This window comes from Vanessa atalanta, chromosome 5 (genome assembly GCF_905147765.1).
Source record: "Vanessa atalanta chromosome 5, ilVanAtal1.2, whole genome shotgun sequence".
In the NCBI taxonomy this organism is placed as follows: Eukaryota; Metazoa; Arthropoda; class Insecta; order Lepidoptera; family Nymphalidae; genus Vanessa; species Vanessa atalanta.
The window spans coordinates 174,753-197,271 of record NC_061875.1 but is presented as its reverse complement, the minus strand read 5'-3'; the positions used below and the strand labels follow the sequence as shown (position 1 = coordinate 197,271).

Below are 22,519 nucleotides of genomic sequence, written 5' to 3'. Positions count from 1 at the left end.
AATAGACCGCGAGGCGACCGCGCCGCCGCGCCGGCGCCCACACTCGGGAGGCCGGCGCGCCGACGGACACCGAGTTCGAGTCGCGTTCGCGTTCACTGCTCGCGTTCGACTCGATGCTTTGAAGCCGACGAGACGATCGACCGCTTCTTCCTGTTGCAGGTTGTTATTTCGGATGTATTCCAGCTGAAAACGTTGTACGGACTCGGACGTAGAAATGAAACGACATCGAGGTCGTTTGTAATACATCGAGTCAATTTTTCCCCCGCGATATTGATTTTGATTTATTTTTAGTTGCAATAGTAATCATTCGTTTGCTCGATTCCTGCAGTAAGCGCCGCGCTGTATAGAAATACGAAGATCTAAGGATGCCGATGTATCAGAGGCCGGCGTTCTGGAGGGTTCCGCACCAGCGTCCCGACCCTGACGATGAAGTCAGAAACTCTCGAAGAGGATTGGTATGTCAACTGTTATTCTATTACTTTATCCCTGGTGAGACTTTCGTACTGTCCATATTTCAGAAGTGTCATTTCTTGAATAAGTATAGAAAAATATATTCGTCTAAATTTGCGTGATCGTAAAAATTATTTAGGTTATATAAATTGCTAAGAATGTCGAGCCCAGGGTGAGGAGTCGGTTAAATCAGCTGTAAAAGTAATAAATATTCCGCAATATAGTTTACGTGCCAAGTAGTGATCCGATAACGGTAAAGACCTCTAAACGCATTCAGTACAATGATCATTTAAATAAATTATGACATATTTATGAACGGCGAGGTAACGTCGGTAAATTTAACTTAAACCTTGACCGACGATGCATTGGGATATCGTGTGTTATGAGGCTGAACACTCCCCGCGCGCTGCCTGTGCGTGTATACGTGTAGACGTGTGCGTGCGTGTGCGTGCGTGTGCGTACGAGTTGCCTGCGCATGCCGTGACGTTGTAAATTTTATTTACGCATATATGACATCGATCTGATCTCGGACTATTTTATTAATTATATACGATTGAATAGTATTTGTCTATGGGCGGTGGTGACCACTTACCATCAGGTGGTCCATATGCTCGTCCGCTAACCACTGCCATAAAAAAAATGTTTACGGTACGTTTTACCAAAAAATCAAATGTCAATTTTTAAAAAATGAATGTTGTTATGTACGCTTGTTCTTGAATAAACGTTTTATGTACGAAGCCGAGATGGCTGGCTCGTGTATTATAAAATACAATCTCAAAAATGTATGCATTTTAATCCTCTTTTTGCACTCCTTGCCCATAAAATAGATCATTTTTATGTTTTGTTTATGTTTCCTATTTATCGCGCTGCCACGGCTCGACGGATACTAGTGGATCAAGTAAGCTTGATCTTTTTAGCATATGTAATTTTTTCTGATCGACATAACTTTGCACTGACGAACATATTATTTTCTTTATTTAATTGTTTTAAAAATTGTATAAATATAAAAAAAAAAAAAAATCATATAACACAAAATTCCCTAGAGATTCAAGCGTTATTCGAAAATTTTAAGTAAATTGCTTCAAAGTAAAATTCAAATATGAACATCATATTTAAGTTATATACATAATATACATATTACATACATCATATTGAAGATCATTGTTAAGTTATTGTTACGAACGGGGCCTTTTGGTTGAGGTCTCTTGGGCTAGTGGTTGGAGTCTCTTTAGCTGGTAACATAACTCTTTTAGAAAAACAAGGTAAAAAAAATAATTAAATTCTAATTTGAATTACGCAATAATTTATATCAAGTGCAATAAAGAATTTCACATGTAATACACCCACACCATCTCGTCACAGCTACAAGTATTTTAAAACGTTATTTTTTGGACTACTCGATATTTTCTGTTCTCCATCACTAACCCGTCTGTCAAAAAGGTCAAGCTAACATGTACAGGGTATATTCATTGCGGTCAATTATCCCGAGAAATATTATACTCAAAGAATGTATTTATAACATTTTAATTAAAAATATGCATTAGATTGATTTAATTTTGCCAAGGCAATTTTTTATTATTATAAGTATCAATAAATTTGCCAAGGAAAATTTATTTATTTGAAAAAAACTGCCGAAAGATATTTGACGTAATTCATCTAACCTGGTAATTGTTTGTAATATTCGATATGATAAAAAATTGAAAGTGTCTGCTCTATTTGTCTCTACTGTGCTGCGCTGTTAAACCCTCGTGGTAATTTTTCTTTATTTACGGAGGATTTAATGGCAAGTCATCAGATATGAATACTGTGATTCATTTTAACGTGAGATGTCATGTTTTTTTGGGTAAGTATGCCCCGCTAGCGGCTCTTGACACCGCTCCGATAGAGGAATACCACCCAGTATAGTCTATGACGTTAACACGATACGCGATTCTATATAGGATCGAGCGATTTTTCAAAATAAACATATAGAATTTGATAATAATAACGATCGTCAATACGAATCTATCAAATAATAATAATAAAATTTTTCCAAACAAATATAACTTTCCCGCGCAACATGTCATTGCGTGCGATTTAAATAGACACTGCCAAATGGTTAATTTATTACTTATATGCCAAATTGCAAGTATTTGTGCCAATGATTAATCATCTATTTATACCTATAAGGCTACGAGACATGTTATATAGAACGGACATCAATCAGCAACGAAACAACGCAGTTGTTGAGCCCTGACCTTTACCTTGAATCTCTTCTATTGAACAATTAAACGATTCAAAGGGCCAAAGAAACTAAAAGTGTTAGATGATGCTTTATAAGTTTCGCTTACACGATGCTCATATGTGAGTTGTTATATACGTTACTTCATGGTTATGCGTAAGAATCTATGAGAATATTGAGACTTTTAAGGAATAAGTGAATTTCAAATGCTAAAGTAAATAGGTGTGAAGACAAGGCATCATTAATGAATGTCATGTAAACATCGCCAGCCTCGGCCAGCTGGATAACTGTTGGGCATCATTAGCTTCCGTTAAGCAATACATCGATCGCCGTGGGGTGTACAGTGTACAGTGCAGGACAGTGGGGAGCGGCGGGGTGTAGTTTGCGGTAGAGCTAATTTGGATCGCATAACGCCGCGTCTCACCGTCGTGCTCGCAAGTCCGCGCCCAAAGCGCGCCCGCGCAGTGCAACACTACTCTCCCCGCGTCATGGGGCGGCTGCATACGTTTGTGGTAACGCTGCGGCGGGAAACCCGCGACACCAACTGGGGCCTGCGCCTTGTGGGCGGCTCGGATCTCGCCACTCCGCTCATTGTCACGAGGGTACGCCTCTCCTAGTACTGCACTCAATGACAGCACGGCCACCGGTGTAAACAAACCGATGAATGATTGCATTTAACACGATCGAAGCACTGTCGCGATTAGTTCACCATCGAAATATAATAAGTCGTTTGATCGAAATCCAAATTTCACTTTAGTAATTATTATTAATAATGTCTTAATTTGCGTGTAATTAATAATATAATAACAATTAAAACAATGAAGGGTTTTATCTTAAAATACTTCATATTGACGAGTTACCGTGGGTGATGTACCGATGGCTGAAGCCCGTTCGACAGATGTCCGCGAGAGTGACAGGGAATCGGTATTTGACCCAAATAGTGACCACCGTGACATCTTATATAAACCTTGTAACTAAATTAACTATACTTATTAATTTTAATTAGTAATATTAATAAAATATTTTCAGCATGAACGTCGCGCACCAACGCATAATCTTGATTCACATCAAAAAAGTATTTTCTTTTAATTTCTATTTTTTGTTCAATATCAATATCTATAAATAAAATTGCATGGAATCATTTTCATGGATTTCAGCCAGTGGTGTGTGGATATCGTGTACAGACGTTAAGATTCGTCGTCACACTATTGGATCGTTTAGAACCTAAAAGAGGTTAATTTTGACAATCATTGTTTTCGAGAAGATTTAGTTTAGTGCTAATTTCATAAAAAATAATCAACACTCGTTGACACTTAAAATGCATGAGCATCACATATCCATGTAGTACCTAAGAAGTCAATGTTATCGTCTTAAATATTTTTCTTTGAGCTTGTGTTAGTGGGAGGGTCCAATTTTGAAACTCAATTTAAATCCAATTAAAGATAAAATTTTGTAAACATATTTGGTGTGACAACACAATATAGTATTATTTTATGACGTTTTCCCTGAATCTCCCAAAAAACCTTAATAAAGTGTTTGGTGCACAAATAATAAAACCAACGAAAATCTAAAAGTAGAGTCTTGTTATCTTTGCAAGAGGTTTAAATTCTAATTACGTGGGAGGTGGCTTTTGAACATTTTAGTAGAGGTATATCATTACTGATAATCCGAGTTGTTCATCGCAACACATGAGTCAGTCGTCAGTACCGATACAAACCGCGATCTTGTAGATATGCGTTTATTTATAAAAGCCGGCTAGGCTTAGATGTAATGCGTGTCAGCGGTCATAAAGAAAAACAACTCAATCGTTTTGTGTTCGAATACATCTCCAAACTTAATTGTAAAAACAAAATTAAAATATAAATCATTTAAGTCGGCTCTAAGAGCACTTCCGAATGGTCGTTTTACAATATTATATTGAGTACAAAGCTACCATCGGTGTAATGTTAACCTTTAAGAAAGTCGGTTACTCTTTTCCACCAATTAAATTAGATAGGTATGTTAATAAGTCGATGAATATCGATTAATATCTGTTAACAAATATTAAATCCTCTCTTTTTATCTTGTATTTAGAACATAATAATATTTATACTGACTAATTGACAAATTTAAAGGTACTAATATTTGGACTCTGCTTTGCATACTTATATCTCAAATTATTATAAAATATAGCACCATCATGATAATCCAGCTTCAATCAAACGGGAACATCAAATAATTAACAGTAATTATGTTTTCCAGTTTTTCTTACAATCATCCATTATCTTCCGTTTTTCAACCCAGATTCACAATTCCCTTGTGTAATTCAAAAATATTCTTTTTCTATTTTTCTTTATAAAAAAGTCAAACCAAAAAGTTTCCATTACAGTTATATTATTCTGTGATTGAATACAACTCACTAGCTAGAAGCTATAGGTACGACCTCTTAATGATTCTCTATAAATATTTCATTTACAATCAGTATTAGAAAATATCATTAAACTTATTCTGTTTTTTTGGCAGCTATTGGTAATATAACACGTTGGCAATGGAATACTGACATGATTAGATTGTTAGAAATTTTCATTTAAGGGATGAAAAAAATGCTAATACCACATATTTGTACTCCGATACATAATGATGTAGTTTATTCGAGTGGGATGTTGCGAGCACTTTTGAATCGCCATTTTGCAAGATAAAATTAAGTGTGAGGCCAACATCAGATCGTATTGTGGAGTGGCGAAGATATTCTTTATTATTATACGACTTGAGTTTCTTTTCTGTTCTCGGCACGAATATAACGGAACTGTTGCATATACATACATGTATTGTTGTGCATATATGGATGCAATTATTTATTATATCATAATAAATATATATATATGGGCAATATAATCATAGTTGATTTGCCAGCAACTTGCATGTTTTGCCAGCTTTCGCCTGAAAAGCGTCAGACTGATAAATTATGTCTCAAAAGAGATTACGTCAAAATATATTATTATTATGAACAAACTTCCCATATTTGAAATAAATTGTAAACTAGTTATTATCGTTCATCCTTTCTTATAGTATGTATACTGTGTTTAAAATGGAGTAGACAAACTCAACCCTCCTCGTGAATGATCTGTTGATGGAGTGGTTCCCGCCACTTTATGTTTGGTCGAGGCACTTACGTACTCGATTAGATGCGCTCAACAAAACATCCATTAATCTCGTTCTTAATACACCCACGGAATAAGATCTGTAATACCGCGGCTTATAGCCCTCTAACAGTTATAAGCTTTCAGTAAATTTTCTATTAACGGAAATAAAGTTGCTCATTTTTTATAATATAACGAATAAATCATGTATGATTAAAATTTTGAATATATTTTCGTGATTACAAATTTAAGTAGAAACGTCTTTCACACTCGAGAATTTCGTTTCTAGTGGGAATGCGAAGAGAGGAATTCCGTTTAGGTTTTTCTATCAACTATTTCCTCAAAAATATATTATGTTTATTGTTTGCATGGTTTTGTCCAAGCCATGCAGCAGGTATTTAAAATTCAAAATCGTTCATTCAAGCGTTATAATTACAACTACTACTTATTGATTGTTAAATTAATAAATGCCATCGGGTCGGAAAAGAAAATATCCTGTCTATCTGTCGATAAAAATGCAGCGAGATTTTTTATATCTTCTACAAGATTATAAACACGCTAAGTTCCGGTAAATTAATGCTTTGGTTTGCACATCTAGACAGCCAGTGTCTGTTCACGTCTTGTGGCCAATCTCTAGTCGTTATGACAGTGATGGTTTTGTCCAGCATGTATAATTTGTATCCTCTTAACTGGGCTAATAAAGGTGCTGCACTAAAAGCGACATCAAATATATTTTATAATTGTTGGCAAACGGAAGACCAGGTCCCTAAGGACATTTATAATCAGAATGATGCTGACACATTTTTGTATGCGTGTGCGTAAAACTGCCAAATCTTTTGCATTCTTACCTCAAATTATCTGAGCAATTCGTCACACGAGCTCTGCGCTAATTTTCAGCAAATTTTATATTTAGTCAGATAGTAATTCATTTTATCTACATTGTTGTCAGTTTTGTACATGGCTCACTCAAAATCATTTTCTTAAATCTTCTTCTTTAACAACTCTCCTCTAAACCATAAACTTTGTTATTGAAGATTATATTCTTACTGTACATCTTCAAAAAAAAAAGTTTATGTGTACAAAATACCTTACAAGGTTTTAAAGCATATTTTCATGCTCACACGGCCCTGTTGTTTTGTTTTGTGTGAATCGAATACTATCACGTACTTATCTGAATTTATCGTAATAATAAACGGTCAATGCGAGTGGTTATAAATATAATATAGCTACCCGCCTCGGCTTCACATGGATAATCAAAGGATTTAATACCGTGGAGTTTTTTAACCAATGAGATTAAAACAACCAACGTTCATTATTTGATCAATTTGTCATAATTAAACGAAACTACAATTGTAGTTATTTTTTGTGTGTTTTCTATCAAATATAGGTGCTATATGCTAGTCACTATTCTGTCGATATTTTCGAGTCTATACAAATCACTAATATAATGTTTTTGTCCGTCAGTTTTGGTAGAAAACACACCTATTGCACAACTAATCGACTTATTTCTGAACAATATATTAACATACATGACACTATAAACTAAAATTTCATTTTATTTTAGTTTATAGTGTCATGCCGACCATGTTTTTGCGTAAAATCAAATAAAAAAACTAATAAACAAACATCTTTATATTTATTCATTCGTAACATGTACCTATTCCTTCGAAAGTAAGATGTGTAGGTACCCTCTGTGTTCAATTCACATAAAACGTTTTCTAACACTTTAGCCAACAATATATGAGATTGATCGTAGCTTGTGACCGCAACCGCGACCGACATTTGAGAGAATTACTCGCACGTAGATTTAGTAGAAATCCCACGACGTGATCAGAAAAATAACACAATTGTTTTGTGTTTTGAGAAGATAAACTCAAAATTAGCTTAAGTTGAGAAGACGGCATTACTAGATTTGTAGTACGAAAAGTCTTGCTATAATACGGTCAGATCACCATCGAACAATGACAGGGTAAACGTGTTTTCACACAAACTTGTGTACTTCCATCCTGCGCAGTCACTGCATCTGAAATCGGTCAGGACATATTTTTTTTTAATGAATTATTAAACTGATATTCCTTATTGAAATCATGAAAATATCATACCTTAATTATTCCTTACACTTATATAGAATGCTTATGTACAATGAGGATGAAGTTTCCTTAATGTACTTTCGAATATAAAAAAAATAGTTTATCTTACTTCGTTAGTGACTTATCTCGACGCTCAGAGCATTCATTGCTAAACAAATTTATCCAACCTTGCGCTAATATTCAGCTATCATAAAACATTTTGATTGCGTGGATTTCCTTTAACATCTGTTAGCTATGACTCAATCAATCTACGTTCACCGAAATAGACATTCCATCAAAATATATATTATAATGATAAGTGATTTTTGTGAATTGAAGCTCTCCAATGCGTCATTCGAAAGATTTTGCAGACAAAAATATTTAATATTATAAACATTACTTAAGTGTTTGTTAGTATTTCCGGCTTCTTAAAATTCATTGTTCTGTTGAAATTTTTTCAATTACCTAGGTTATGTAATTCATATAAAACATAAATAACTACATTGTTATTGATATCAGCGTTCCTTTCATGTTGAAAACATAAAAGAAACCACTCAAAACACCGCCATCACCTCGGCCTGGCTCCTGGCCGGATAATTTATTTCTTAGTTGACTGAAATTAACTCATACTCATGCGATTGCTTGTTGGCACATCAATATTAATTATAGTCGACATAATTTCATAAAAATAATTAATCATTTATACAAAGCCAAATACTAAATGACGCAATACAACACGTAACAGTTACATGAGCAGTGACGCCCACAAAACCCTCAAAAATGATCATCTTGAGGTCGGCGATGTCGCTTGCAAGTGACGTCGCCATAGAACATCGTACCGTCGACATCAACTTTAGTTGTTCACGAGTAAATATAGGTGTGCGTCCTCGCCATTGACTCGCGGGAAGTGTGATGGATTTGCGCAAATCAGCCGGTGATTCGTCGGCCTCCATCGGCTGCGACGGTTGTTTTCAATAAAAATGTCAGTGACGGTTGGCACGACAACGACGATAGACGCATTTAGCCTGGCCTTACGCCAAACTTGCATAGCTCCCGTCTCCCAAACTCCCCCTTGCCTGATCACAAGGTCGTCCTAGATGTCAATTTCGAAGAAATGCGTATTCCGAACAGCCTCATATTTACGGCTTATGATAAATTCTCGATTAAACCTCCACAGAGAAATTTTAATTTCATAGTAGTACAATATCTATATTAAGAATAGGTAATAAATACCCTACCCACGACTAATGGTAGACATGACCACTTGTCCTTAGGTAGTTTTGGTGGCCTGAAATAAATAGAACGTGTAAATATTGAAGTAATAATCTAATACTTGTTTATTATTCTGTAAGTATGACACAATTGATTACGTGTCAGAATCACCTCGGCAAGAGATGAATGTACCTGTAGCCGCCTGAAACTAAATGTCACGGCCTATTTTTTTTTACCTTGAATAACAGGTGACTTCATATTTAAATGGCTTACGTTGCTCACATGTGCTGATTTACACTGACGTATACTCAAATAAGATATTTGTACCGAATGCTTTCGAGATAGTTACTGCATTATTGGAAGGGTCTTTTTTTTTTAAGCCATTTTTTTAGCCATTTGAGCTAAACTGATCGCAGTCACACCCGATAAGGGTTAATGTGATGAGATCTAATCATTTTACCTGTACAGCTGACTTACATTGACCAGTAAATACAAATCATCAGTCTCATCAGAATTAACAAAGCACATTGTGCTAATAAATAGGATGTCTACAGGGACGTCTCACCATCTAGTGGTCTGATAATAAAATAAAATAACTCTAGCACCATTTTTAGATCGTAATTTACAGTAAGATTGCTTGTCCAGTATCACTTTTAATTTGTTGAACTTTCAGGTAACCCCGGGTACACCGGCCGGACGGGAACTGACGAGAGGCGACATCATCGCAAAGATCGACCACTACGACGCACGAGATCTCCGACATGAAGATGCGCAAAACCTTTTCAAAAACGCACCCAATCAAATCAAACTAGTTGTGCAAAGGTAATATGATTACATTCAATAACAGAATTAAACGTTTACGATAATTCAGCGTAATGGCTACCGTCAAACATATGTAATGGTCTGAAAATCATAAAATGGTCTCAATTAAGTGTAATTGTCTATGCTGCTAGATGTAATCGTCCTGATAAATTCGGTATTTTGTGGTATAGCCATCGATGACAATGGTACTTGTTTTTGAAAATTCTTGGAATCTGGGTACATATTTTCCTGTGTATCCTTCGTATCTTGAAAAATAGTGTAATAATTATTAACCTATAGAGGACTTAGGTTGCCGTCTTGTCCTCCGTCGAAATCACCCAGTGGATAACGCATGCAGCATGCACAGAAACATTCATTTTTTAATACTACAATAGTGTTTTTTCCTTGCATCGATATCATCAATACTATAAAATTAATGTTAATTGATGTAAACGACAAAAATATACTGTTTCCTAAAAACGCAAAAAAATATTCAAGGAGCATTCGATAAATTTGAATGCCGGTTAATTTACAAGAGTGCGTAATTGACGTTGAAGCGATGTTGTTATTTTTAACTTTTACATATTGTTATTTATTGGCTGAAATTTGAGAGCATTACTATGCCGGGAAATAATGGGAATTTACTTATATAATAACTCACTTTATCAGAAGTAAGTCAAACAGCAGGAGTAGATGTTCTGAAATCGTCTAGGACTTACTGTTTTAGATATTTTTCGAATTTACCTTATTATAAGATATATATTTTTGTATTTGGAACGAAAAAATAATAATATAGATCTATTTTAAATCGTCATTAAACAAGTTAATATAAAAAATAAAACTTAAACCGCTTCGGAGTTAAATTCAGTAGTAACACTTTTGCACCAATCAAATAACATGGGTATGCTAAAACTGAAATTGATATTATTGGAGAAGTTTGTATCATGAATGAATCGTGGTAAGCACGCAAAATGTACACACCGAGCGTCCCTACAGGAGCAGTCCAAGTTCTCACCTGTACACGATGCCGCGATCTTCCAACAGCTTCTCAGGGCGCTCCCTGCTCATGCCTTCCTACTATCGTATGGCCGAGTAAGACACGCCATTGAATGTCGTATATATCGATGTTATAATAAGCAGCAGCCTGTGTATTTAGTACTTAATTGTTCTTCCGTTTTGATTACACGCAAAACAGTAATTAGCGCACACGCTTATTGTAAGTAGGTACTTTTATCAGTATACTGTTCACGTCTCTAAAGTGGTATTGTTGCCAAACTGTAATGCTATTCTTAGCTTAACATTGCTGTGCATATTTACTATATATTTATAAATAACTATGCAATATATATTTTCCAGCTATATTTAAAAATAAAATAATATGCTCTGAAAATTATTGAGATATAACGATCTATATAACATTTTACAAATATTTTTGTGCTTGTCTGTCTGTTTGTATTTCTAAAATTAATGACCGACTTCAAAACAACGAGGAACTTATCAAATTGTTGGAGCTCGTTACATCAGAACTTCGCACTATATGAATCGATTAAGAAAATTATATTGTAAATTTAGTCTGTTCCCCTTTAAATTTGAAGAAGAAATTTGTAGTCGGTTATTTATTTTAAATATATATTTATTTGTACCGTAATGATTAGATCTGTTTTATTTGAACGAATTCGATACATTTGTTAACTATAAGAAAAAAAATTATAATATGTCAATACAACGCTCTTTCAAAATATTAACCTCTCCTACAAAGAAATTTAGTAAGGATGTATTATAAAAATACTATTATAGAGGATTGCAAATAGATGGATCTAAAGTAATAGTAAACCATATAAGATGATAAGTCAAATTTGTCTCAGATAATAGTACATACAGTACAACGATACTTTCTACATGCGGTGACGGTCTAGTATACTATGGCCACCGGCTCAAATCACTTAGTTGATGTATATCGTGCCTACGAAAAAACCTGCATAATATGTCGGGCAAAACTCAATCACATGCATGTACTAGCCTCATCCGGACCAACGCGACCAGTCGAACATCGATCTTTCGATTAAATTAACCTAACTGCGTGTGCGGCTCCAAAGGTCTCGGCAGCCCCCTGTTACGTAACATATTTACTGTCAAGTAAGCTCGCAGAACGAGTCGTTGTATTGACACGTGTTATGCACCCCACTAACGCGAGCACCTCGCGGCGCTGCGTGTGCAGGGACGCGGAGCGCGAGGCCGCGCGCAGCCCGGGCGCCGCGCCGCGCCCGCCCGCGCCGCGCAGGTACCCCCGCCCGCCTCCCCTCCGCCCCTGTGGCCCACCCTCCGACTGCACCTATAAATGTTGTTCATGGGGATCCGTCTTTTTCTTTCCAATGTCAAACCATTGATGAACGAAGGTGACGAACGACATTTGTAGGTGAGGTTGACTAATTATTTAATTTAATTTTCCTTAACCTCTGTAGACAGCGTGACACGCGTTAACCATGAGTTTTACATTAACATTAACAGCCTGTAAATTTCCCACTGCTGGGCTGAGGCCTCCTCTCCTTTTGAGGAGAATGTTTGGAGCATATTCCACCACGCTGCTCCAATGCAGGTTGGTGGATACACGTGTGGCAGAATTTCGTTGAAATTAGACACATGCAGGTTTCCTCACGATGTTTTCCTTCACCGCCGAGCACGATATGAGTTATAAAAACAAATTAAACACATGAAAATTCAGTGGTGCTTGCCTGGGTTTGAACCCGCAATCATCGGTTAAGATGCACGCATTCTAACCACTGGGTCTTCTCGGCTCTCATCGTGAATACATATTACATTTATTGGTACAGAGCTAAGTACAGATCAGTTAATGCGTATGTCTGTAAACAGGACCGCAAGTCCTCTCCCGACGACACAATGGCGCGGCCCGGAGTCCCTCCCCCGCAGCACACCCGTGCCTCCGCAGACGCAATATGCCCCCCAACAGCCGCAATACGCTCCGCAACAGCCGCAATACTCTCCGCAACAACCACAATACGCCCCGCAACAGCCGCAATACTCTCCGCAACAACCACAATACGCCCCGCAACAGCCGCAGTACTCTCCGCAACAGACGCAGTACGCCCCGCAACAGACGCAATACGCCCCCCATCAGACGCAATTTGTCCCCCAACAGGAGGGCGAGTACAGGACCATAATGATGTCTCCAGCGGCTTCCAATCGCACAGATGAAACCGTCGACGAGTCCATACAAAGCCAGGTAATTATTATTTTGTAGGAATAGTATTACTAATGTCGCATAATGTACATAATTATGGCGCAGCAAAACATAGCTGCATCGTTTCAACCGGGTAGATGTCGAAAGAGCTGACTAAGCGATTATTCTGTTGACCCTACTCGGCGGAAAACCAACTCACCAGCATTTTCGAGGAGGGTGGGCGTCCCCTAAATGTTTGCCAAATCCAAAATAAACGAGAGTCAAGCGAATAAAATTAATAAATTGTTGGCCATTAATATTACCTTAAAATTATATTTTAAAAAGTGTTAATATCATTTCTGGTCATTGATATTTATAAAAATATTTAATAATAATAGAGTGTACATACCTGACATGCTCAGTACTCGGGTACATGTTTATTTATCGATTATATATATATTTTATAATTACAGTCAACACTCTGTACCGGTCGAAATTACTTTTGACTGGCAACACTGTCAACCTCTGCCTAGTGGTTATTTGACGTAGGTTAATTAAAAAATCCAAATCTAAATAATTATATTACTTTTGCAAATATTTTACAATACATTATTATGAAAATGATTTCATAGCTTTTTACTGTCGTAATCATTCATCGTTGCGTGGCATAGAGGATGTATTCGTAGTATTTTATATTAAAAATCAAAATTTAAATGAGTAATAAATACGATATTTGTTGTAACCCCCGACATCACTTCAAGCGTTACGCGAGACCGTATGCACATTAAATCAAGTGATTTTATGTTATAATTAACCCCGCATGGAAAAAGCTGGCCCTACGTGTCACTTTAGATTTATTTGTTGACTTTCGTCACGTTATATTTGTATCAATGCCAGATTATTCGGTCGAGCACAATACTTGTCACACCATTCATCAAACGAAAAGAACCGCCATATTATTAGACAGGCCTAATTTCGAGCAAGTACAGAAATTTAGAGCATCACCTTGAGTCAGAGAAACGGTGCCTACACAGTCCACGCATCTCACGAGACGATCGAATGCAACATTTCATAAACAGAAAACTAAATTACATAATATGTGACGTACTTAAAAAAAATATATTTCAAGAAAAACAATTGAAGCCGAGTTAAAAAAATGCCTGCATCGATAACTTTTGCAGTCGGTGTTCATCAAAGCAGCTTAGCATCACCTGCTTCGACACCAAGTCCAATACAATGACCGATTAGGTGTTGAATATAATTAAATATTATTTTACTTGTTAATTGATTTATATGCTGACAATTTTTGTGGTCGGTATTTAACTGTTTCCCAGTTACAGCTTTGTTATTAAATATGGGAACGCTTTTACAAAGCATTCGAATTACTACACCGTTTATAAAAATATAGTCTCATACTCATAATGGTATTGAATTCTGAAATTTATTGAATGAAAAGCAATTACGAGTTTTGGGTTTTTTTGCTTCAAATGAAAATGAGCCGTAGAGCTATAACTGTGCAAATGAAATAATCATTACCAAAATCGATTTACAAAAGACAGACAACGAGGCACGCGGAAGACATTGAGACCGAATTGATAACCTCTTTCTTTTTGAAGTCGGCTTAAAAAAATATCCGATAATAAATTTATCCAACCGCTTGCCTCTCGTCGACGTGTAACGACGCGTATGTCTATTCAAATAAAGAATTTACCAAAGTCTCAAGACGAAACATTGTCAGTTTAAAAAAATCAGAGAAAAACATTTTTTATTCAATTTTGGCTTGATAATCAAACTCAACTCAAACTCAAATTACTTTATTCAATATAGAAGCATTATACTTACTTATTGATAGTCAAATTAAACACTACCACCAGTTCGGAAAAGGAAACACCCTGAGAAGAACCGGTGAAAGAAACTCAGCGGGATTTTTTTTTGTCAATCTAATTAAGTACATATATTGAATATGAATAGTAATAGCCAGGAAGCGATCGTTTCATCCCCAAGGTGTGCTATCTAAATCAATCAATCAATCAATCAATCAATCAATATTGAAGATTTTCCTTTACGAATAAAATATTTTAAAATACTTCAAATTTATCGATAATGAACTAATGTTTATTTTGTTTCTACGTACTAAAAAATATTTATTATCTTCATTAGACACGTCGCACCAGTTACTTCCCAAGTAAATAGGTTAACTCGACCATTTTTAAACGAAGACGAGCGTTTATAGTCTGGCGTTTTGCCTATACACTCTTTATTTTGTTATATTCTTAATTAGAAACATAATAAGACGCGAAAGCTATAACTAAGCTATGGACTCGTGTGAATATGGAAATCGGTTTGAGGAATATATATTAGAAATTCAATCCCAAGTTCCAGTACGTTCCATTCATGTATGTTCTGAATCACACATTGCTAAAATAGTGTGCGGCGACGCTATGTGGATACATCTACAGTCATAACCAATTTTAAACTCATTACAAATACTTATCGTATAACAAAATTACCCGCTATATATGTGAATAAATTAATAATTTGAACATAAACATCACATCGCTAGATTTTTTCACGAAAGAGGTATGCTCTACCCTCGCCTCTAATTGTCTGCGTTTGGATAAACTATTTATGTATATTGTCCATTCGTGTGCTCGAGTAGTAAGTGAAGAATACTTCGTGCGTGTCCCACAATGCTCTAGGCTGAGGTTTCGCCCACGCTTGTGCCTATTTTTCCGTCATATTTCCAAAATAGAATGCATTGAAATTACTGTTTACCGAGAGGGAACGACTGGAGACGCAGTCCGCGATCGTTCGCTCTACGACACGTCCGCGTTACCGAGTGCTACGATGGCAGTCAACCCTAACTTTTTCCCCAACGGGTACCAGGACCCTAAGCATCCCGAGGAGGAATTCGTCAGCAACTGGGTTCGTCGAAAGGAAATCCATTAAAAATTAACGATACATTTAAAATTTTACGAGTGATCCTAATTAGGTTAAGGCTAGGATGTGATGTAGTGATATTAATTTACCGAAAACACTCGAGTTATCTAACTCCGTAGTTAAAACCGGCGTTGACTCGCAACGGTCTGCCAATCTTCAATGTTCGATAATAAACTAATTACGGACTACTCGGAACTCACAAAGTGCTATAAATACGTGATGTAATAAGCTAATCCATTAAACTATTGGGAATTATTTTATGTTCTTATAGATTTCATGGTACGAACATGGCGGGTACAGCTGCGCGCCTGAGGCATATAAATAAGTGATGCATAATATTTCGATTATAAATATACAAACACACCTAATACGCTTTAGACAGCTGTTTTGGGGTTGAAAGTCATAAAAAACCGGGTGTAAAATTTTTAAAACTTTCTCGAAATTGTTTTTATACCTAGAAATAAAATAAAAAAATAACTGTGCGCTCACGAGCAGCTTTTAGTTTTATACAAAATGAACTTATTTTTATATCTCATTTAAAATATGTGACAGAATGTACAAATTAATATTTTTAGCTGTAGAACCAAGTCTGTTATGTGTTCAGCGTCACGTTCAGTGTTCGACAACAAACAAATTATGCGACATGTTATTTTCATAATGGGTTTCTTTCGCTAAAAATCACATTTAGTTACTCCTTATAACCAACTAAATACAAATGAAATAATTACGCCAAATTTAAATATAAAAGTTGCCAAATTTATTTTGGGCCTAGGAAAAATATTGTTTCTAACTTTACACATGCACAGCTTTATCGTAATAAAATTTAAATGAGACTTACTCACGTGGTACTTCGAGCCAACTTCATGAAGTCATGTGATTGATATTACGTGCTCCAATTTGTGTTTGTAATTGTATCTAGTGCCCGTCCCTGAAGAAAATCGTGAAGATGCTCGTGTGTTGTTGTCCGCCAGATGGTGGACACTACACCAATAAGCATTAAAGCAGCGTTGTGCTGAAGTTGCGTTGTCCTCTAGAGCAAAAAGGCTTTGGCTGTGGGACATTCACGTGCTGCTAATTTAATTTAATAACTCTTGAAATATTTCGTTTAGTACCAGTATGTCCCAAAAAATCCTAAGAGATTATTTACCAGTACAAAAAATGTATTGTGAATTAGTTAAACAAAAAGTAATAAAAAGGTATGTGTCCAATTTAATGTAAAAGATTGCGTCAGTGACTAAAGCTACGGCTTTGTAAACATTTACCGGACGGAAATAAACGTCGAAGCTCGTTCCAATGGCACAGTTCACGCTTTTAAACACAGAAACAGTCCTTGCCGTCGTTAATGTATCGTGGCGTTGAGACCGCTTCATTTAAACTACAACATCTATTAAATGCAACAAAACCGTACTGTTGCTCAATAAATTTATATTTTGAAATCAATTAGTAACAAGCCGATATAAGACGAGGTTGTTGTTTCCAGACGGTTTCCATTCTCGATGCGCGTACGTATGCAGTTACCTTGACTAGTTTGTCTAAGATATATTTAAAGTGGCCACGACCTACATCAGATCAAATAATCGCAAATATAAAACGAAATCGTGTCAGAAATCATAACCCACATCAAATAACCTCGTATAAAATTAGACGCGTCGCGTCAACATAATCAAACGCAATATATAATTATCGGAATATTAGTTTATATTTGTTTAATCACGATGGCATCTGTGTTCCTCTGAAAAGTTATAGTATATTAACGTACACTGTCGTGGCAGATGGTATGCTTACCCAGGCGGAGTGAAAACTCTATTCAAGGGTAGGGTATGGTTCATCACCACCTCGCAAATTACTATTTTAGTAAACATTAAGTATTATCATTACAATATAATTCATGGTTATATTCTAGTGTGAAGGGTGAGTGAGTCCGTAATGACAGGCAGAGGGATCTCTCAGTTCCCACTGTTGGGAGCGCTTAAAACGTACCGTAACCACCGTTGGCTCATTGGATATATTTCTGATTTAAAAAACAGTATAGGTGTGTAGACCCATGTCTAATTAACCCTTAAAGGTTAAAGGCGGTAAACATCTGATTCGCCCCCAGCCGTACCGCACGACGCCGCTGGTGCTGCCGGGCGCCAAGGTGCGGCGCGAGCCCGGCCCCACGGAGAGCTACCTGCGCCACCACCCCAACCCCGCCATGCGCGCGCCGCCGCACCACGACTACCGCGACACGCTCATGCGCCAGAAGGTATTCCCTGCGCCCACTGCTGGAATTCAGTGTCGATGTGCGATCATGCGCTTCGGTTTAAACAAAGTCCTTTACGAAGCATATAACTAATGAAAACAATCAAAGATAAGAAATGAATATTTTAGAGGCCTAGGCTTTCACACTGTACGAATACACCTCAGATTCGCATGCGCGCGCGCACGTTCACACTTCTGTACAAAAGTCTTACCCAGCTCGGAGCGGTTCTATATTTTCGAATCGGGAACTGTAACTTATCTATTTATAGTGAAATGAAAATGCTTAGCTTACATTAATGGTGGCGAGCGACTCTGTGGAGGCTGCACGTGTTGTAAAGCACAAGCTACAGTATATGCTATGTAACTGCACATTTGTAACATATAGATTTTTGCCAAAAACCCCCAGGTGGCCGAGTCGGTGTTGCAGCGAGTGGTCGGTGAAGATTCGAACAAGGTGGTTGACGAAACTGTGTGATGCTTAGACAGCTTTAGCATGATCGCATTCAAACTTCTGTAACGAACGATTCGTTTGTGCAGGATCGAGGATTCACTGATATATCGAACACTAACATCTTTCTGTGACCAAAACATAAAACTTTAGCTATGATAACATTTCAATTATGAATATCGGTGAATTTTCAGTCATTACCTTCATTTGTCTATACGCCATCTTGTTTTCTGCAGGTTTTTTTTCTATCATCAGTGTACAGTTCGTTTTTAACTAAATTTTTATTGCAAATCTCAAATACATTTTGAGAGCGATTAGAATTTACTTTGTTTAATTACAATGTTTATATAATTTGAGACAAATTATGACTGTCGTTAAATTTATCAACTTGGATGTTGACCTTAAATTAACTTCGAACACCATGTATAATATATTTAATATTAAACGGGCACGGTTAGTGTTCAGTCTATTACTAAGGTTCAGTTGTGCTCTGAGCTGATAACATGGTTTGTCCAGGTGGTGCACAAGCAGTTCAACTCTCCTATCAACCTATACTCTGAGCAAAACATTGCCAACTCGATCAGACAGCAGACATCGCCTCTGCCGTGAGTATTTAATATTAACATTGATCAAATGAAACATACTTCAGCAATTCCTTCCCCGCCATTTAGTACAAATCGCTTTGAAAAATCTGAAGGTCATTTCAAGAAACGCTCATCTTAGAACTGAATTTCAAGATCATGGCTGACTGCCAAACGAAAATACCGAACATTTAACTACACGTACTAGACGAATGCTTAAAGCTCCACTGGTGTTTTTATGAAATACTTTCTATCATATTCGCCGGTCTGTGACAGGTTCGATTCCTGTATGAAAAGTTAATGTTTATTTATTCATATCAACGCGATTTGTTCACAACCAATTTGAATGTAACTTTTTTTAATATGTAATTTTGACCACATTAAGGCAAAATAACATTTATCCCAACTCGCTCAATGAATACTTTAATGAATTTATTTTCTGATGACAATTAGTAAGACTGTCAGAGAGTGTTAAGTGCCGCCAGGTGAGGATTTATTTTTGAAGCCTAGACTTTTCCTCTTAGAAGCTAAACACGTAGCCCAGCTAAGCTAGATTATCTTCCAAAAAATAGTATGATATTGTATGATAAAGATAGATAAGTGGAATTTACTCTCAGAATTGAGAAACCATTCGATGTGTAAAATATAGAAATGGGATAACGGCATTTATTTTGAATAAAAATAGTGAGTACGTAGCAAAATATATTTCTGAAGAATGGAAGTTATGACTAACGAACGTATAGAACGTGTAGATAAATTTAAAAAAGATCGAGATTAAAGAAGTAACAGAATAAATGCTGAAAATAAGAATGAAAGTTAAAGAAGGAGAAGAAACTTCTTCTAAGAAATGTAAAAATAAAGGTGCAGAAGTATTTCGTAGCATTGAAGTGCAAGTAAGGCTGTAAAAGTCGACTAGACTGGGCTAGGAAAGGGTCAGGGTTTAAGAGTTACTATGTGTATATTTTATATAATGTGTTAAAGATGATAGTAAGGCGTTCTTATGAGCAGCACTGAAAATGTTTGATTTATTATTTTGAAAGATCAATAAATGATGAAGAAACTTTTGTAGTAAGAGACGTAAGAATGGAAAACTTAACTGTGAATAAGGTGAATTGACGTAAGGAAAGAGTAAAGTAACAGCGAAGTATTCAAATTACTCGATGTTGCAATCGCAGAAGGTTCACTTTATAATGTCATCGACATGTATCTAAGAAATTAACATCAGAAAAGTAAATTGGGTCACTAAAATCATATGTAATTTAATAAAATATTTGTTTGCTCAGCTCTAACGGCTATTACGGGCGGCCGCACGTAGTCAAGAGGCAAGTGTTTTACTAGAAACGCGGCCAAAACAACTGTCGACGCCCATCTCACATTACGCATTAACGCTTCTCTATTTATGTTTGCTACTTCTTCGACTCTCTCGAACTTCTCTCGAATCGAACGGTCGCGGACGTCGCTGATCTCGTCGACATGTTGCCAAATTAAAAAAAAAATCTGAGGCGCGCACGCACTCGCCACCCACCACCCGCGTGGCCGCGCCGCCTGATCAGTAACTAGAGTATGTAATAAGTTAATATTAAGGTAGTGAACTCATTGTACACCACCCACGTAGTGTCCTCACCGACCTGTCCTTCCCGATCGCCGCCCACTAAACTCACCGCGCTCTAACCGTTCTCTCTACCGTGTCGCGCCCGCTAACCGCTAACCGACTAAAAACTAACTCCCGCCCGCCCCGCCGGCCGGCAGCCCCCCGAGCGCGCCCTTCGACCCCGCCGCGTCGCCCGCCCTGCGCGCGCTGGCCGAGCTGGAGCCCGAGCGGCCCGCGCAGCCCGCCGCGCCCGTGCAGCACAAGCTGTTCAGCAAGGTACGCATGCACACGGCTTCGGCTTTGCCGAACAACATATTACGATTTGCTTGTATATTTGCAGAAAATGAGTTCACTAAAAATATAACTTTAAAAAATACTATGGTTGTTGAATGCGACACCGCAAACGGACCTTCGGTCTGGTCGAGTGTGGCACTTTCCGTGACAACGCATGCGAACTACGGAATAGTTTAGCGGACAGTGAAGCTGTCGTCAAATGAGTTTAAATTTGCTGAAATCGAACCTGCCGAGCATGCATTTACTGCTCATTGGTGAACCGCCTGAAGATGCCATTTACGATTGCTTGAACTCTAATGAGAGCGAATCATTATATTTTAAAAGAACACTTGTTTATTTTATCACTAGAAACCGGCGCCGATTCCGAAATCTGTGAAACAGTCGGAAACGAATCTGAAAGGAAAACAAACGACCTTCGTAAGTAAACATACAATATCTAAAATAATAATAAGAGTGTGCCGTAAACACAGTACCTCCTAAAAATAATCACATTCAAAGAGTACACGTTTTATTTAATGGTGGGTGTTGTGTCCAAATACGACTCGTGTGTTACCATTATCCCCCATCAGCTATCGAGAGGTGCTCAGAAAGTGAGACAGCTAGTGTGGTAAGGCACGAGAGACTTAACATCAAAGATCACATTATTATTATTTTTCGAGCTAATAAAGCTATACACGGTAGTCCTATACCTACTTACCATAATTTCTTCACACCTTTCCTGTTTAAGCTAACAATAAGTAAATATCACATTGTACTGTGAAACGAGATAGTCCAGTAGAACACCGCTCAGGTGCCCGGGAAAAGATACCACCGTATCCACCGATCCCCATCGGTGTGAAGTCAGAACAATCTTCAATCTCCTCGCGAGGAGACGAACCTTTGCGCGCACATTTACAGCAAGTTTACTTTTAGTCTAATGGACAGGTGAGCTCGCTGCAAGAGGAGCACATCCAGCAGTCGAACTCCTTCAAGCGCCTGATGTACCACGTGCTGGGCGACGCGCAGGCCTAGGCCCGCGGGGCCGGCCCTCTGCGCAGCTCTAGGGCTAACCAATTATGTTTAGGATGCTAATATTTAATGCTCCCAAAGTGTGTCATGTTATTTTTCGGTGGATTTTCTAATACTCGAGTATTAGCGATATAATTTATTTACAATAAGTAGGAATGTAACTATAATTGTTTATCACTAAGTTTCGGTATCTTTGTACAGAAATACTATATACGATATGATGTATACATAATGCTGTAAGAAATGTTGAGTGTACCGTCTAGTCACTTCGCCCCGACTCGCCCGGGGGGGCGCGAGAATGAGATTCGAACATTTTGAAATAAAGTATTTATTTTTATGTAAAAGCTATTTTATTCGGGCGCCCCG

At 37.3% G+C, this 22,519-nt stretch overlaps 1 protein-coding gene across 9 annotated transcripts; it reads left to right on the top strand.

Moving 5' to 3' along the window:
• The first annotated feature begins 13 nt into the window (after nt 1-13).
• On the top strand, nt 14-22,497 carry LOC125064436 (DNA-directed RNA polymerase II subunit RPB1). Of its 9 annotated transcripts, none has more exons than XM_047671447.1 (11): nt 16-159; nt 329-455; nt 9,745-9,893; nt 10,869-10,964; nt 12,744-13,113; nt 18,089-18,235; nt 18,638-18,685; nt 19,196-19,284; nt 21,010-21,127; nt 21,494-21,562; nt 22,058-22,497. In XM_047671447.1, exons 2-11 carry the CDS (start codon nt 366-368, stop codon nt 22,154-22,156), a joined length of 1,275 nt encoding a protein of 424 aa, XP_047527403.1. In that variant the 5' UTR covers nt 16-159; nt 329-365; the 3' UTR covers nt 22,157-22,497. The 9 variants fall into 9 exon arrangements, with proteins under 9 accessions (XP_047527409.1, XP_047527403.1, XP_047527404.1 ...); XM_047671451.1 differs by lacking the exons at nt 16-159; nt 329-455 and adding an exon at nt 3,073-3,273 and having other exon boundaries at nt 12,744-12,873; nt 12,979-13,113; XM_047671449.1 differs by lacking the exons at nt 16-159; nt 329-455 and adding an exon at nt 3,073-3,273 and having other exon boundaries at nt 12,744-12,915; nt 12,979-13,113.
• Nucleotides 22,498-22,519: the final 22 nt, after the last annotated feature.